The following is an 18965-nucleotide window of genomic DNA, read 5'->3' on the forward strand; positions in this document are numbered from 1 at the left end:
CCCATGGCAACCAATGAGCATTGCAGTAATACTTATAATTTGCATATTATAAAACTGACTCACATCTCCACTCTTTTTACTGCTTCATGAATATTTATCACTCACCACTTTATCACTCCCCAAGGCTTAGTACGTCTGCTCCTATACACTTCTGTTCCATTGCAAAATTGCTGGCTCCTACCTTGTAATCCCTGGCTCATACATTTGTGTTGCACCAACCAGAAATGAACATACCTTGCATCCAGAATAGTCCGACTGAAATAACGCAGATACTTAAAGATGGACATAGAGTCTTGCAGCTTCAGAATCTCCTCTTCTTTATATTTAAATAAACCCAGAGCAAAACGAAAAATCACCTACATAAATGGAGATGCAAAACGGAATACATATTCTACCTGCACAAATGAGCAGAACATATACATACATACATACATACATACATACATACATACATACATACATACACAGTGGCCTACACCTCTATAGAGAGAAGTATGGAAAGAATGCAGACTTCACGATCACAGTTAAATGAGTTCAGAAAGTTTTTAGTCAATCTAGATAAACACAGCGGGATTTGTAAAGAAAATAAATAATATGCATTAACAGCATGCTCTCAGAAAATATGACTAACTTTCTACACTCTGCCTTGGATAAGGGAATTCAGGTGCTATATAAAGCTTTTTGCTATCCAGTGTAGCCAACCAGTGAAAATATCTTTTAATGGCGTTTTCAAAAAATGACTGATTGAATAGTTATGTGTCCAATAGAAAACTTACATAGTAACATACATAGTATCTGAGGTTGAAAAAAGACAAATTGTCCATCGAGTTCAACCTATTTGTGGTGTTCTATGCATGATGATTTGACTAAAATTTCTGACTGATGCTGCTGTCAGCCATTGCATTTTATCCCTATTTATAGTAACTATAATGCATGACTATGCACCATACCCCTGGATATCCTTATCCAATAGGAATTTATCTAACCCATTCTTAAAGGTGTTGACAGATTCCGCCATTACAACTCCCTCGGGCAGGGAATTCCAAACACGTATTGTCCTTACCGTGAAAAAGCCTTTACGCCGTATTGTGCGGAATCTCCTTTCCTCTAACCTGAGCGAGTGTCCACGAGTCCTCTGTGTTGATCTAACCAAAAACAGGTCCCGCGCAAGCTCTGTGTATTGTCCCCTTATATATATGTAGATGTTGATCATATCCCCTCTTAGTCTCCGCTTTTCCAATGTAAACATGCCTAGTCTTTCAAGCCTTTCCTTGTATTCCATCGTCTCCATGCCCTTAATTAGTTTGGTCGCCCTCCTCTGTACCTTTTCAAGCTCCAGGATATCCTTTTTGTAATACGGTGCCCAGAACTGTACACAGTATTCAAGGTGTGGCCTCACTAGTGATTTATATAACGGGAGTATAATACTCTCGTCCCTAGCATCAATACCCCGTTTTATGCATGCTAATATCTTATTAGCCTTCTTTGCTGCAGTCCTACTTTGGGTACTACTGCTTAGCTTGCTATCTATGAGGACACCTAAGTCCTTTTCCAGTACAGAATCCCCTAATTTTACCCCATTTAGTAGGTAGGTGTAATTTTTGTTCTTGTTACCACAGTGCATTACCTTACACTTGTCTGTGTTGAAGCGCATTCTCCATTTGGCTGCCCATGCTTCTAATTTAACTAAGTCGTTCTGAAGAGACTCGGCATCCTCCTCTGTATTTATAGCCTTACACAATTTGGTATCATCTGCAAAAATTGACACCATGCTCTCTAGACCTTCTGTTAGGTCGTTAATGAAAATATTGAACAATAGCGGTCCTAATACTGAGCCTTGCGGCACACCACTTAGCACTTCAGTCCAAGTTGAAAAAGATCCATTAACCACAACGCGCTGCTTCCTATTATCTAACCAGTTTTTGACCCAAGTGCATATTGTGCTTCCTAGCCCCGATTCTTGTAGCTTGTATATAAGTCTCATGTGTGGTACAGTATCGAACGCTTTGGCAAAGTCTAAAAAGATTACATCCACGTCTTTACCCTGATCTAGGTTTGCGCTTACTGTTTCATAAAAGCCAAGTAAGTTGGTTTGACAGGATCTGTCCTTCATAAACCCATGTTGATTCCTTTTAATGACCTTATTGGTTTCAAGGAACTTCTGAATACTATCTCTTAGAATACCTTCCAATACTTTCCCCACTATAGATGTAAGACTAACTGGTCTATAATTACCTGGTTCAGTTTTACTTCCCTTTTTGAATATAGGCACTACTTCCGCTATACGCCAGTCTTTGGGAACCATACCTGATATAACTGAATCCTCAAAGATCAAAGATAGCGGTTTTGCCAGTTCAGAGTGAAGCTCCATTAGAACCCTTGGATGAATACCATCGGGCCCTGGTTATTTATTAATCTTTAAATGTTTTAATCGGTCACAGACTACTTCCTCGCTTAAATAAGTACCTATCCGTGTGATATTGTCATTACTGAGATTGTGTGTCAGTCCCTGAATTGGGTCCTCTCTAGTGAATACTGTTGAAAAAAACTAATTTAGTGTGTCCGCTATGTCATTATCATTTTTGCTTAAGACTCCCAACTTGTCTTTCAAAGGGCCTATACTCTCCTTTTTTAATCTCTTGCTATTAATGTATTTAAAGAATTTTTTGGGATTCGCTTTGCTTTCCTTTGCTACTAGTTTTTCAGTTTCTACTTTAGCCGCTCTTATTTCCTTTTTGCAATTTTTGTTACATTCCTTATAGTGCTGAAATGACTCTGCTTCCCCGTCAGATTTGTATTTTTTAAATGCTCGCCTTTTCTTGCCCATAAGTTCCTTAATCTTTTTGTTAAGCCACATCGGTTTATGATTTTTATTCCCTTTTTTGCTACTCATAGGAATATATTTGAGTGTATTTTTAGCTAGCAGGAATTTTAGTACCTCCCATTTCTCCGTAGTATTTTTTCCTAAAAACAAACCTTCCCATTCAATATCCCTGAAAAATACCCTCATCTTTTAAAAATTTGCTTTGCTAAAGTTTAAAGTCCTAGTTGAGCCAGTATAGGGCTGTTTGTAGAAACTGATATTGAATGTGACCATATTGTGGTCGCTGTTTCCTATGGGTTCCCCTACTATAATACCCGATACCAAATCCTGATTGTTTGTTAATACCAGGTCTAAGATTGCATTGTACCTAGTTGGTTCCTCAATTAGTTGGACTAGGTAGTTATCATTTAGTGTGTTTAAAAACATACTGCCCCTAGCAGTATCACATGAATCGTTTTTCCAGTTTATCTCTGGATAGTTAAAATCTCCCATCACTACTATGTCTCCTACTCCTGCTGCTTTTTCAATTTGCTTTAGTAACAATTCATCATCAGATGCGTTGATACCAGGCGGCCTATAGCATACACCCAATACTAACTTTTTTGTTCCTTTTTCCCCGCATGCAATTTCTACCCACAATGTCTCAATAGTGTCTACAGTCCCCTCCTGAATATCTTCCCATATATTAGGTTTTAAAAACGGCTTTACGTACAGACACACCCCTCCACCCTTTTTATTTAGTCTGTCTCTCCTAAACAGTGTATAGCCCTCTAGATTGACTGTCCAATCATGAGATTCATCCCACCAAGTTTCAGTAATGCCTATAATATCATACTGTTTGCTTGCAGCAAGTATTTCTAGTTCACCCTTTTTACCAGTAATGCTTCTGGCGTTTACATACATACAACTAAGATAAGTATTTTCCCTTGCGTTAGGGACATCTTTCACCTTATGTGGCAAGGATGACCTGTAATCGTCATTGGTTAGCGCAGGCCTGGCCAACCTGTGGCTCTCCAGCTGTTGTAAAACTACAAGTCCCATCATGCTTTGCCACAGTTTTGCTATGAGGGAATGCTAAAACTGTGGCAGGGCATGCTGGGATGTGTAGTTTCACAACATCTGGAGAGCCACAGGTTGGCCAGGCCTGGGTTAGCGCTTTGGTAAAATCCCTTTTAGTACCCAGGTTAGTAACCTTACTGCCTGCTCTTACCCTTACCCCAACTTCTCCCCCTATGTCAACATATGTTCTGAACTCCATTCTGAAAAAGGGGTACATGCAAGAGCAAATGGTCATGTTCAACCATGTGATGAGATTAATATCCTAACAGAAAGAGTTTTACACCACTTCCTGCATGTACACTATGGATTTTTAATCACTTTATAGTGCAGTGATCACCTTGCATGCATTCCAGGGAAATAATCTACTCTATAATAGGATGACCAGTTATTCACTTTTTCAGAAGAACTATGAACTTTTTCAGAAGGACAAAGAGTACACAGTAAGGGTTGTTACTTTGTATCAAACCTTGTATAGAGGACAAGCGGAGAAGAAGCAACCAATCAAATTTCTATTTATCATTTTATTTGTACATGATAAATTATAGCTATAAGCGTATTGGTTGCTATGGGGAACCCCAGCCTGCCCCTCCCCACCTTCCTTCCCTGCAAGTCAGCACCTGTCAAACAAGTTAGTGGTGTTTAAAAGACGCAGAGCAAAAAGGTATCTCTCCTGGATAGTGCAGACATGCATATAGCATTGGTTTATGTTCATGCAATGTGGAAGTAGCTACGCAGGTTTGCATTCAACTTAGCATCAGGCCCATACTGCACATGTCTATGGTAAGTAGTTATGTAACGGGATGCCGGTGGTCATGTGACCAACAGCAAAATCCTGACAACAATCAGGACACCGGTGACAGATCACCAACAGCTGACATCCCGAAGGAGAGTATCAGGGTTAGGGCCCGTAAGGGAGTTTCGTGGGAGGGGGGCTGGGGAATGGGTGGTGTTTCATTTTACCTTCGATCCCTCATATAGGAATGTGTCCCATATCCTGAAGAAGATGTCACTAGCCACACTGTCCACGAACACCACCAAGAACCAGTTAAAAGTGATCAGAGTGTAGTCCACCTTGAACTGCTCAAAGTGAGCGCTGAGGCGCGGCAACTTCTCGCTCATCAGGTCTTTGAAAACTCTTTGATCCACCTGTAGATAATGATATGATGACAGTCTTAGCAGGTCTGGAAGAGTTCTTATTTTACCCATTCTGGAAACAGGTTGAAAATTATATGTACAGATATATTCTGAGAAGAAAGTTTGACAATTGCATTTCAATTTCTGAGTGATTTCTAGTATAGAACTGAATAGAAGCGGAAGACTTCAGTGGGCTACCTTAACATATACTGAAATATGTCCAATTTACATTTCCTGTTTTTAATACAGAGTACATTTTGAAGTGTTAATGGTGTATTGGTGTAGAGTTTATGTAGTTTTATTGATCCAATGTGAACACACCCTGAATATGTAGTATGCCCAGTGGTCTAAGTACAAATAATACTGTACACATTATCTGTACTCAGTAAATCTTATATGCTGAAACAAGACTGAGCTTCCTCCCTCACCACTCCACATCCCTCACAATATTTGCAAATACCCACAATAACGCCTTGTGTCCTACAGAATCCAAATGCAAATGCTCGCAATAAAACCAGCCCTACATAAGTTTCAAATCTCATCCATATACTGTACTCTGCTTTTGCTCCTGCTTAGACTTCCCACATCTGGTCTCTGGAAACCACTACCGTCCCGACTACCAGGCTTGTCTTGTGTGCACCTGATCAGACTCTCCCATAGCCTGCAAAGCTCTAAATGCGCTGTGAAAACACATCTACGAACTAGAGCTTACCCTAATTTCAATTATATCACCCATAGAACGCTGCTCACATCCGTTCCAATTTTCATTCTGAACCACACTTGCTCCTATTGAGTCCATTGTGCCATATTCCAATTAGATGAGACTGCCCTACCTCCATTATTTTCATGCCTGCATTTATTTTGTCTACCTTGTACACTATTCCCATGTTTTATATATGTCCCGGTTCCCCACCATACAAGCACTGTGGCTCTTCACAAATCTACAACAATATACATGTAACCTGGTATAAATGTGAAACCTGGCCTGGTCAGAAGAGGTAAATCTTTGATGCAAGGGTTAAATATATTTGTGACTTTTTTTTTTCCTGTTTAAGGGGGTATTCAATTCAAGTCGGAGCTGCCATCTTGTTGGAAAGGCGTCAGTTTCCGACTTTTTTAGGTCGGATAGTGTCCTCACCTATTCAATGGTCCTGCCGTTTCTACTACAGGTCGGCAATTCCAACTTGTTGAAAAACATGTGGCTCGGCGGATTTGCTGCGGATCCACGTGTTTTGTCAGATTCGTGGCCAAATCAGACAGGATTTAGCCCCGTTTCCGACAATGACAATGTCAATCAGACTTTAAAAAAAGTCGGATTGGAATTGTCGGGAAATGTCGGATTCTTTCCGTTTGGAAGGATCCGACATCAATTGAATACACCCCTTAGTCTACAAAAACTGCTAGCAAATAATGTTGTTGAAATACTGATTGTATTGATTAATATTATATTGGGGAACAATGTTGCCTATCTTCAAGTCAGTCTAAGACCACGGACTCTGACAGAGCGGCCGATTAGGTAACCATATACACACCACTCGGCCGCTGAATAAATCAGGCCAGACATCGCAACTGGGCGGGCATTTGAATTTGCTAGCCCTGCTGTGACGTCAGTGTCAGTGGTCCCTGCAGCTAGTGTACGGGATGTCGGCCGGTCACCCAGACACGCAGATATATCAGAATTGACTGTGCTGCAAAGCTGACGTGATATGTCTGAACGATGCAGTTAACAGATATATTGAGTGTACACACCCACCAATGACCTACTGATATATTATTAGTCAATCAAATGAGCCATATATCGGTCTAGTGTGTATACAACATTAGCCACATTCTGGTATCTCTTAAAGCACCTCAGAGAAACATGACACGGCACATGTGTACAAATCTCAAAGTCTACTTTTGGGAATCATTTCTTTTGCCAGTATATCAGGATAATGTATAAATGTCCCACGTATGGTATTAGCTTAATAATGGGTTGGGGAGTAATTGTGCACCTTATGAGGTCAATTCATTGACATGCAAGGGGGTGAGTTGCTGGCAACAGTAGCCAAACTTGCCCCCCTCACAGCCCAATCTCGCCCCAGACTTGTGTATTTTCATAGGGCTGCGTACAAAAATCCAGCAGTATGTAATTTCAGCATATAGCTGCACTTACTGGTGGGCACGACCTAATTTAACAGACATCTACAGTACATATTTTTTAAATAGATACTCTAATTTAAAGTCAATATAATACAGTTTATCTTTTTGCTGTATTGGTATGAATTTGTGTTATAACTATATAAAGCTAAGCTGTAAAGCAATATAAACACTGAATAAAACAAACTGCTAAGCAAGACAGTTTTTTGTCCCCCAAAAGGTGAAGAGACTGCAGTGGATACCTGGGATCCCAGAAGAGTTTTGGTGTAGTAATCCCGTGGCATGAACACTTCTACAATGGTAACAAGGCACCAAAAGGCATCTTCTTGGTCAAGGTAAAGAAGTGCAATAGCAACCAGCCTGAAACACAACACACACTGAGTCTTTGGCACACAAGGGATTTACAAATAAACATTGCATGGTGGACATTCAACTTCCTTGGACACACAGGGGTATATTCAATTGAAGTCGAAAACTGCCGTCTGTCGAAAAGACGGCAGTTTTCGACTTTTTAAGGTCGAATCCTGATTCGACCTATTCAATATTTCCCTACATTTTTCAACAAGTCGATGAATTTGACTTGTCGAAAAGCACGTGGATCAGCGGAATAGCTGCCGATCCACGTGCTTCGACCATCTCAGTCCGACATCAAAATGATGTCGGACTGTGATGCGGACCCAGAGGAGGCGAGGTGGGGGGGGGGGGGAGCCGCAGGGAGACCAGTGGGGGGACAGCCGGCGGGCATACAGGTAGATCAGCGCTACAGTAGCGCTGCAGCTGGATGTCACTCAGCCGCCTGACCTCACGGCAGCTTCCACCCGGCTCCAGCATGCTGCTGGAGCCGGGTGGAAGCTGCCGTGAGGTCGGGCGGCTGAGTGATATCCTGCTGCAGTGCTACTGTAGCGCTGATGTTCCCTGTATGCCCGCCGGCTGTCCCCACACTGGTCTCCCCGCGGCTCGCCCCCCTTCTCCTCCTCTGGGTCCCATCTAAATTCGACTTGAAAAAGAATTAAGATGGGATTAAATAGGGGTTGTCGGATCCATTCCGACAAATACATGTCTGAATGGATCCGACTTTAATTGAATATACCCTATAATTGGATGCTTACTGTAAGAAAACTAAAGGCAATCCAGATGAGAAGCTGGTTAATATTCTCACTGTGTTAAAGCATCAAACATTGGATAGTCCAATTTACTTGTAATTACCTGTATCTTATCACGCCAACTGCAAGTGGCCTAGGTTATCACTCAGCCTTCAGTACTCTCTTTGCTACATAACAGTCCTCTACTAAAAACTCTAACCATGTTTAAATTTAAACACAGAAAGGTCTGAGCACAGGACACATCATAACATCTTCAAGCCTCCCTCACCTATTCAATCCCTGACAGTAGCCGATATCCGGATTCCTCCAGGAATAAGCTAGCAAGACGTTGCGCAGCTTTTGTATGCCCTCAGAGGTGAGTGAGGTGTAGTGCTTGTTATTGGGCAATGTCCTCATGAGGTCCAGCTCTATCTGTTTTGATGCTGGATTCTGCTTCTCAAGGGCGTTTTGAAGAAGGCTTTGGAAATACCCAGGAGCTGTCTCTTCTTTTACCTTCTTGATGTGTAGGTTTACAAACAACTTCCACATTTTTGAGCGATGCTGGTGTGGAATCCCATTCCGGACAAGACTCTTGAGCTCTGGTGATCGGACCATCTCCCGGTTCACTGTGCTAGCAAAATAATTTTCCCACTTCACCACTGTAGAAATCTCTTGGTTTTCAGAAAGAGACATCGATTTCAGATCTAGAGCTCTTACTCTTGCCAGCAACCTCTCCTCGTCATCATCTTCTGGGAGGATTTGGAAGCCATAGAGGTCATACTTGCTGCATAAAACATGGAATAACAAAATTAAGTTAGTTACAGAACAAATAAATCATAATGATGATAATTCTTGCAGGTTATAACTCTCATTTACCAATACAGTGCCTGAGACGCACGCAAGTCTGAATCTCATGATTTTTACCAAACTGCGCACATACCGCAAACAACTTACAGCAGCTGTGAGTGAGTCATATGCTAGTTACCAATGGTTTATTGATCAGCAACTGGGCGTTTGCACATACAAGAAGCAGCCCATGGGGGTGTTATGGCATACCTCCCAACTTTGGTGCCCCTTAGATTCAGGATACTGTGCACGTGCTTCTGAAAAAGGAAGCAGAGCCTCTGGGAAAAGGGGTGGAGTCTCTGGCACCCCATTCATGTCACTGTGGGGGCGTGCCCAGTACTCTCCAAGATGCTGGGCTGTACCCAGGTTCTCACTGCACTGTGTATAGATGGAATAGCATCTATTAACCCCCTGCTCTTCTATGCACAGCAGCAGTAACAGTGCTCCTCCATGACTTTTCAGGTTCGTATTGGGAGACAGGCATTTGGGATCGCGGAGGTCACCGCAAGTGGGAACAGTCCCTGTTAGTCGGCATGCCAACTGACGGGCTGTCCAGCGCTCGGGATTCTGGCATCGGTATAGTGACCGGCGGTTACATAACTACATCCTGACTTTTCGCCAGCAGGACACTGCGGCCCGCCAGTGAGACAGTCCCAGAAAAACGTGACTGTCCCACTGAATGCGGAACAGTTAAGAGGTATGTATATGGGCATGTAGTCTGAGTTGGGATCATCGACTGTATACTCCATTTTCAGTTGCATATTCTGCACCACATAAGGGGCATGGGTAAGAGCTGCTACTATTAATGATGGCTGCTATTGCGGCTGAAGGGCTGGTGAAGATTAGGGTTTTCCAACTTCAGTCATCCGGGAATCCAAACAGTGCATGCTTTGCAGGTCTTATTGATGGCGCACAGGTGTAATCATTACACCATACCTCCCAACATGACCCTCTCCAGGAGGGACTGAATGCTCTGCCCCTGGACTTCTCTCTTAATATACGATTGCCATCACCTGTGTTGAAACACCTTTCTTATCCATTAACCTGTTCAACACAGGTGCCGGCAATCATACATTAAGAGAGAAGTCCAGAAGCAGAGCATTGTGTCCCTCCTGGAGAGGGCCATGTTGGGAGGTATGTTACACTCAGTTAGAAATCTTTTAAAATGTGACTAACTTCTAATTATTTCACTTGTGATTCTGTGTGGAGACTTGGAAAACATGCACTGTTAGGGTTCCCAGAGTTCGGAAACACTGGCATAGATTCATATGACTTTGAACACTGGCATATAGCATACCTCCCAACATGACCCTCTCTAGGAGGGACAGAATACTCTGCTCCTGGACTTCCCTCTTACTGTATGATTACCATCACCTGTGTTGAAACACCTTTCTTATCCATTTACCTGTTCAACACAGGTGCCGGCAATCATACATGCGAATCACAGCCACAGTATGCACACTAGACAAAAAGTATACATTGAGAGACATTTGATATGCCGGCTGACAGGATCCCGACAACTATTCTCCCTCTTGGGGTGTCCATGACACTCCTGGGGCGAGAATAAACCGCAAGGGACTCATTTGTGCTCACCCTGCTGCCTGCATACTGGCGGTCGGGATCCCAGCGTCGGTATGCTGGGCGCTGGAATCCCAAGCACCGGCATAACGTAGTACACCCATATACATTCCACTGTGTTACTTTAACAATGGCTAACAGTAAGAAATAGCGCTGTAATAATCATTGTTTGAACACCAACAAAATATAGTATTGGCTATTTACCAAGAGAGTGTACACACCGGATCCCCGGTGTCACAGGGGCGGCCGGGAAGCCTCTTTGGAGAATCCCATTCACCACTAGGGTCTGGCGGCCGACGCCCCCAGCGGGGCTGACAGCATGGGCAAGGACTACAAATGAGGCTTCGGTCTTTGTCATTGCTGCGATCAGTTTGGGTATATTACCTATCTAAATAGACTTCGGCAGCTTTTCATGGAATTTCACAAGGGTTTTTAGCAGTGTTTTCATTGCCTTTAAATGGTGTATGTGGGTAGAAGTGATACATAGAAACATTTAACTTGACCAAGCAGTGACTTGTCTTTTATGCAGGCCAATGGAATCGCTTATTATAGAACCCACTGTTTATACATTATACATGTACACATAAACAAGGCCACATGGAAACAGGCAGGGACTTTACAATAACAATTATATGACATTACTCTTAACGTCTATTGGAGACATATTGCAGTCCTTTATAGGTTCTGATCATTCTGAACTGCAGAATTCCATACCTGATACTGCGCGCTCTGAGATGTGCATGTTGCTCAGCAGTTTCCCCCTTTAGAGCATCCTCTAGCAACTGAGTGACAATTTCCTGGGCTGGTCCGTGGCCATCAGAACAGACTGGTCTCTTCACCTCTTGAAGGAGGAGAAGGTACTTCCTCTCTATCTGGCACAGATCTGCCTCCAGGTTTGTATACTACATGAGGCATAACAAAACGGTGCATTATAATTAAATTCCACATGTTATGTGCTTAGATAAAAAAGGAAAAACACTTCTTTACAGTAGTTCTGTAAACTAACATGCTAAATGCCTAGCTAAGGGTCCTTAATTAAGAGCTCACCTTTGCTTCCAATTCTTGTTCCCTTCTCTCAGAGTTTCTTCTTAAGGCAGAAAGCTCTAAGATTTCTTTGTTAAGAAATTTGTTTTGTGCTTTATATCCTTGCAGACAGTCCTGTGAATAAATAACCAGGCAAATATAAATGCACATTTTAACTACTACACAATAAAGTAAAAAAATTGCTCCTGTAATTCAGCTATTGTCAGAAGCCACTTTAAATTACTTACCAACTTTAAAATGATTCTGCAGTGCCTTATCATAAGGAAAGATTATATTATATTGTAAAATCACACAAGCAGCATTCACGGATAAGAAAGCTATTGAGGGTCTTGCCTGTTATGTGAATTGGAGCCTGAAATTAATATAAAAATATAACTAGTAACGCAGACCACACGTTTCACTGTGAGAACATGTTGGAAACTGTGTGAGGTTTTTCCATATGAAAATGCAGTAATTTAATTTACTTCTGAATGATTATAGGTACGTGGAGAAAAGCATCGGAATATTTTCATATGGATTATCCAATGCCAGCATGGATCGATGTACCACCATTCTTTATAGTGTAAGGCCAGATTCCATAATAGGTGTTTTATTATGGTCATTCCTGATTAGACATACCTTGAAAGGTGAAGTCATTAGTAGTTTGTGAAACACAGAATAATCATTGTGAAAGGTAATGTAAGTTTGTATTTCTGACAAAGCAAAACTAGGATTTGTGCAAGGTCTCCTCCCAGTGTACAGACAGAATGTTCATTTGTCAGTACTCAAAAAGCGACTGTTCTCAAAATCTGTGTTCCAAGATTGAAACAATTATTTATGTCAAATGTACTCTATTCTCCCATAGTATGACTGCTTGTGAAGGCATTATACTGTTATTTATCATTCTGTTCCTTTATTTATTTTGTTTATGCTGAAAACCAAACAAGTACAATATATCTATCCTCTCTCTTACACCAGGACTGTAGTATTGTCAAGGTTATAGATAACATTGATTGGATGACTGCTTCAATATGACTATCGGTGAATAGATTGTACTTTGTAGTGCACTGGTCTGCTAACAAATGCTGGGGACCAGTCATGTTAATATGTTACATTTGTTTGCTTTATCCAACCCAAAACGTAATAAAATTTTAGTTTAGACAAATCATGTTATTACTTAGACATTGAGTGTTGAGATATGGGCAGAAGGGATGCAGTCAGTTTCCCGGCTGACAGGATCCTAGCCTTCAGGAGGCCAACGCCCGCATCCTGACACCCGCTCGTACTTCCCACTCGGTTGGTGGGTCCACCCCACCAACCAAGTGGAAATAGAACCCGTGGTGAGCAAAGCTCGCCATCGGGCCTGAAGCATGGTGAGCGCATCGAACCCAGGATGGTACTCGCTGCCTTGTCCTTAATATTCCGGCGGATGGGATGACCCTGTCGGCATCCTGTCTGCCGGGATATCGTATGTATCCCGGGCAAAGGATCACATTTTGATAGTGTGCCCTTATGAACCCCCTTGTTATATGGAAAAGTTTGTGTGTATGTGTGTGTGTAGTTGTTGGCATTAAGCAGCCTGAAACCATTTGCAGCGTCTTATAGGACGTGCAGGCTAAGCACACTGAAAGCAAGTGGAAAAATGTGATTTCATTTTTCAGGATGAGTATTTAAAAAAAAAAAAAAAAAGTGGTAGATGCACTGATGTCGGTGTTCCCCATTTTATGGGTAGGCGCAGTCTTTTCCTTGCCACAAAGACAGATTCTCCAGGGTGCAAGAAACCTCACCTTTATACTTTTAAGAAGCATTTTCCATTCTGAGTTGTACTTGGAAAGCCATTTCTAGTTACAATTCCATCAAACAAAAATGACCTCTAAGATATAAGGGAGGTTACTGCTGTAAGTTTTTTTTGAGAGAGAAACAATTGTTTGACTCCTAGTGGTCCTAAAGCTAGGTGTCATTTTCCCTACATGCAATTTCCATAGTGCCTGCAAACGTAAAAAATGTAAGGGCAGACAGATTTTATAGTGGCATTTTAAAAGGCAGCTCTGTGACTCAGGAGTGGACTACACAAATGCACTGTTTGGGTTGGTGTATTTAGGAGCAGTGGCTGCATCACTGATATCACAGCTACTCAGATATCTCCAGTCTCTGTTTTTTTATCTGCACCAGTTCCCAATAGCAGACTGGTACACTTTGGGAGGAGATTCAGTGGTCTCTGGTAATAAGAGGATTTTAATTACCTACCGGTAAATCCTTTTCTTATGGTCCATAAGGGATACAGGGGACACTTCATACGATGGGGTATAGATGAGGTCCAAAGGAGCTGGTGCACTTTAAATTTCTTCAACATGGTGTGCTAGCTCCTCCCCTCTATGCCCTCCCTCACAGCTCAGTCTACGAAACTGTGCCCGAAGGAGATGGACAAACTTGAGAGGAGGAAACATAATAATACAACTAGTGATGAGATTAATGAACCAGCACACATCAGATCAAACATACTAGCAACAGCTAGTGAAACCAGAAACAGCAAAAACTGATGTAAACAACTTCACACAAGAACAATAACTTGCAGGAAATTCATAACACAGAGGCGGGCGCCCAGTATCTCTTATGGACTACGAGAAAAGGATTTACTGGTAGGTAATTAAAATTCTCTTTTCTCTATCATCCATAGGGATACTGGGGACACTTTGGGGGTCATTCCGAGTTGTTCGCTCGGTAATTTTTTTCGCATCGCAGCGATTTTCCTGCTTAGTGCGCATGCGCTATGTCCGCAGTGCGACTGCGCCAAGTAAATTTGCTATGCAGTTAGGAATTTTACTCACGGCATTACAAGGTTTTTTCTTCGTTCTGGTGATCGTAATGTGATTGACAGGAAGTGGGTGTTTCTGGGCGGAAACTGGCCGTTTTATGGGAGTGTGTGAAAAAACGCTACCGTTTCTGGGAAAAACGCGGGAGTGGCTGGAGAAACGGAGGAGTGTCTGGGCGAACGCTGGGTGTGTTTGTGACGTCAAACCAGGAACGACAAGCACTGAACTGATCGCAGATGCCGAGTAAGTCTGGAGCTACTCAGAAACTGCTAAGAGAGGTGTAATCGCAATATTGCGAATAAGTTGTTCGCAATTTTAAGAAGCTAAGATTCACTCCCAGTAGGCGGCGGCTTAGTGCGAGTAAATCTGCTAAAAGCAGCTTGCGAGCGAACAACTCGGAATGAGGGCCTTTGTACGATGGGGACGTCCCAAAGCTCCCAGAACGGGTGGCAACCTGCTGAGACGCCTGCAGCACCGTATATCCAAACTGGACATCCTCTGTAGCCAGGGTATCAAACCTGTAGAACTTTACAAACATGTTTGTCCCTGACCAGATAGCAGCCCGGCACAGTTGCAAGGCCGAGACACCACGGGCAGCCGCTCAGGAAGAACCCACAGACCTGGTAGAGTGGGCCTGGACAGACAGAGGAATAGGCAAGGCCACCGAAGCGTAGGCCTGTTGAATAGTAAGCTTAATCCAACAGGCAATAGACTGCTTTGAAGCAGGACGACCCTTTTTGTGAGCATCATACAGCACAAAGAGGGAATCCGATTTTCGGACAGCAGCAGTCCTCTTGACGTATATCTTCAGGGCTCGCACCACATCCAAGGACTTAGGAATTGAGGAAGTGACCGAAGCCGCCAGAACCACAATAGGCTGATTTAGGTGGAATGCAGAAACCACCTTAGGCAGGAACTGTTGTCGAGTTCTGCGTTCCACTCTGTCCTCATGAAAGACCAGGTAGGGACTCCTACAGGACAAAGCGCCAAGTTCTGAAACGTGCCTGGCTGAAGCCAAGGCAAGGAGCATCACCGTCTTCCATGTAAGGTACTTGACCTCTACCGACATCAGAGGTCCAAACCAAGAGGACCGTAGAAAGGTCAGAACAACTTATAGATTCCAAGGTGCCACCAAAGGAGGCTGGATGTGAACAACACCCTGCAGGAACGTCTGTACTTAAAGGCAAGCAGACAATTTCTTCTGAAAGAAAATGGACAAGGCCGAGATCTGAACCTTAATAGAGCCCAACCTTTGGCCCATATCCACACCAGCCTGTAAGAAAAGCAAAAAGCGTCCCAGGTTGAAATCTGTAGGTGGATATTTTCGGCCCTTACACCAGTAGACGTATAATTTCCAGATATGGTGGTAATGCTTCGACGTGACAGCTTTCCTGGCTTGAATTATGGTGGTAATAACCTTACCCGGAATTCCCTTCTCAGCTAGAAGGTTCCATGCCATTAAACAAAGCCGCCGTAAGTCCGGGTAGACGAACAGTCCTTGCAGAAGATCCTCCCAATTAACTTTGCGGTTAACCGCAGACCGCAAAGTTCCCATCATTGAGTAGAACGGAGGAGCGCTCTCCTCCATTCTAGCCAGTGCACTCCTCCTGATTGACAGGCTAGGAGCGCACAGCCAATCAGGAGAGCGCCATGACGTGGCGCAACCTGATTGGCTGGCGGGACCGTCACGGGGGGTCCCGGCATTCGGGGAAAGGGGTTCCATGTGTAAACATAGAACCCCTTTAGTTGCGTGGATCGGGTTTACGTTTTTTTTTTTTATTTATTCAAGTCCGTGGATTACGTCAGATAAGAAGAGGGCAGATCTACACAGGATTGGCTGTAAGTATCATTTTTATTTGACAGGTACCCCGTGGATTCTACTTGACAAGGGGACAATAGGTAAGTATGTGCGACAATAGGTAAGTATGTGAGTGTTTAAGTGTGCATGTTTGTAAAAACGAGTTTTATGGTAAGAACTTAGCCTTGTTAAAACTCTTTCTGCGAGGTACACTGGGCTCCAATAGTCTGGACAATGGGGTGTAGAGTAGGATCTTGATCCGAGGCACCAACAGGCTCAAAGCTTTGATTGTTCCCAGAATGCACAGCGCCGCCTCCTCTATAACCCCGCCTCCAGCACATGAGCTCAGTTTAGTTAACCAGCCCAATGCAGTAGCAGAAAAAGGAGACGACAACGGTTAGTAGCCACATACACCACACTCTCACGACAAGAGAAGTGTCAGCGGCTAATGCAATATCAACCCAAAGAAGCTAAGTGCGTCAGGGTGGGCGCCTTGTGGAGCCCAGTGTACCTCGCAGAAAGAGTTTTAACAAGGGTAAGTTCTTACCATAAAACTCGTTTTCTGCTGCGGGGTACACTGGGCTCCACAAGTCTGGACAATGGGGATGTCCTAAAGCAGTTCCTTATGGGAGGGGACGCACTGTAGCGGGCACAAGAACCCGGCGTCCAAAGGAAGCATCCTGGGAAGCGGCAGTATCGAAGGCATAGAACCCTATGAACGTGTTCCCGGAGGACCACGTGGCCGCCTTGCACAATTGGTCAAGGGCACACCACGTTGGGCCGCCCAAGAAGGTCCAACAGACAGAGTAGAAAGGGCCGTAATGTGAACAGGAGCTGACAGACCAGCCTTCACATAAGCATGCGCAATCACCATTCTAATCCACCTGGCCAGGGTCTGCTTGTGAGCAGGCCAGCCACGTTTGTGAAATCCAAACAAAACAAAGAGAGAATCAGACTTTCGAATAGAAGCAGTTCTCTTCACATAGATACGGAGAGCCCGTACCACATCCAAAGACCGCTCTTTGGGAGACAAATCAGGAGAAACAAAAGCTGGAACCACAATCTCCTGATTAAGGTGGAACGAAGAAACCACCATAGGTAAATATCCGGGACGAGTCCTAAGAACCGCCCGGTCACGGTGAAAAATCAGATATGGGGAACTGAAAGACAAGGCACCCAAATCAGACACTCTTCTAGCAGAGGCAATAGCCAGCAAGAACACCACCTTAAGGGAAAGCCACTTAAGGTCAGCTTGAACCAAGAGGTTCAAATGGAGGCTCCTGCAACGCCTCCAAAACCACCGACAAGTCCCAAGGAGCCACATGCGGGACATAGGAAGGTTGGATACGCAACACACCCTGAGTGAAAGTATGAACATCAGGTAAAGTCGCAATTTTTCTCTGAAACCACACCGACAAGGCAGAAATGTGAACCTTGAGGGAGGCCAGACGCAGGCCTAAATCTAGGCCCTGCTGTGGAAAAGCCAAAAGTTTGCCTGTACTAAACTTGGAAGCGTCATAATGGTTAGATGCGTACCAAACAAAGTAGGAATGCCAGACCAGATAGTAAATCCGAGCAGAGGCCGGTTTCCGGGCCCGCAACATAGTTTTAAAGACCTCTTCAGAAAAACCCTTAGCTCTTAAAACGGAAGCTTCAAGAGCCACGCCATCAAAGACAGTCGGGCTAGGTCCTGGTAGACACAGGGGCCCTGAACGAGGAGGTCTGGGCGTTGTGGAAGTAGTAGTGGACGCTCTGAAGATAGGCCTTGCAGGTCTGAGAACCAGTGCCGTCTGGGCCACGCCGGAGCTATGAGAAGCAGATTTCCTTTTTCTTGCTTGAACTTCTGAATTATCCTGGGCAGGAGTGACACCGGAGGGTACACGTACGGCAGCCGAAACCTCCACGGCACTGCCAGCGCACCCACGAATGCTACTTGAGGATACCTTGTCCTTGCTCCGAAGACCGGAACCTTGTGATTGTGTCGAGACGCCATCAGATCCACATCTGGAAGACCCCACCTTTCCACGAGGAGTTGAAACACTTCTGGATGGAGGCCCCACTCGCCAGCATGCACGTCCTGACGACTGAGAAAGTCCGCTTCCCAATTCAGGACTCCCGGAATGAATAGTGCCGATAGATGGCGTTCGGCCCAACTTAGAATCCGTGAGGCTTCCTTCATTGCCAAACGGCTTCGAGTGCCGCCTTGATGATTTATGTAAGCCACTCTGGTGGCGTTGTCCGACTGTACTTGAACAGGACTGTTCTGAATCAAATGCTGGGCTAGGTTCAACGCATTGAAGACCGCCCGCAATTCCAGAATGTTGATCGAGAGGAGAGAGTCCCCCTTGGTCCATCGACCCTGCAAGGAGTGCTGCTCCAGCACTGCGCCCCAACCTCTTAGACTGGCATCTGTCGTCAACAGGACCCAGTTGGACATCCAGAAGGGACGACCTCTGCACAATTGTCGGTCCAGGAGCCACCAGAGCAGCGACAGACGGACCTCCGGAGTCAAAGAGATCATGTGAGACCTGATCCGGTGAGGCAGGCCGTCCCACTTGGCTAGAATCAGCTTCTGGAGGGGGCGAGAATGGAATTGAGCATACTCCACCATGTCGAATGCTGACACCATGAGGCCCAGCACCTGCATTGCCGGATGTATCGACACTTGC

The 18965-nt window shown here is 44.1% G+C and overlaps 1 protein-coding gene across 1 annotated transcript in view; it reads right to left on the reverse strand.

The window, feature by feature from the left end:
- The window catches only part of LOC134932265 (TBC1 domain family member 2B-like), a 95994-nt gene that overhangs the window by 14296 nt on the left and 62733 nt on the right, over positions 1-18965 (reverse strand). The window contains exons 5-10 of the mRNA XM_063926551.1: positions 11710-11820; positions 11377-11564; positions 8528-9022; positions 7399-7516; positions 4844-5029; positions 235-356 (exon numbers count right to left, since the gene is read on the reverse strand). Coding sequence (XP_063782621.1) covers positions 235-356; positions 4844-5029; positions 7399-7516; positions 8528-9022; positions 11377-11564; positions 11710-11820 — 1220 coding nt within the window. The remainder of the gene's footprint in view (positions 1-234; positions 357-4843; positions 5030-7398; positions 7517-8527; positions 9023-11376; positions 11565-11709; positions 11821-18965) is intronic.

This window comes from Pseudophryne corroboree, chromosome 6 (assembly GCF_028390025.1).
Source record: "Pseudophryne corroboree isolate aPseCor3 chromosome 6, aPseCor3.hap2, whole genome shotgun sequence".
Classification (NCBI taxonomy): domain Eukaryota; kingdom Metazoa; phylum Chordata; class Amphibia; order Anura; family Myobatrachidae; genus Pseudophryne; species Pseudophryne corroboree.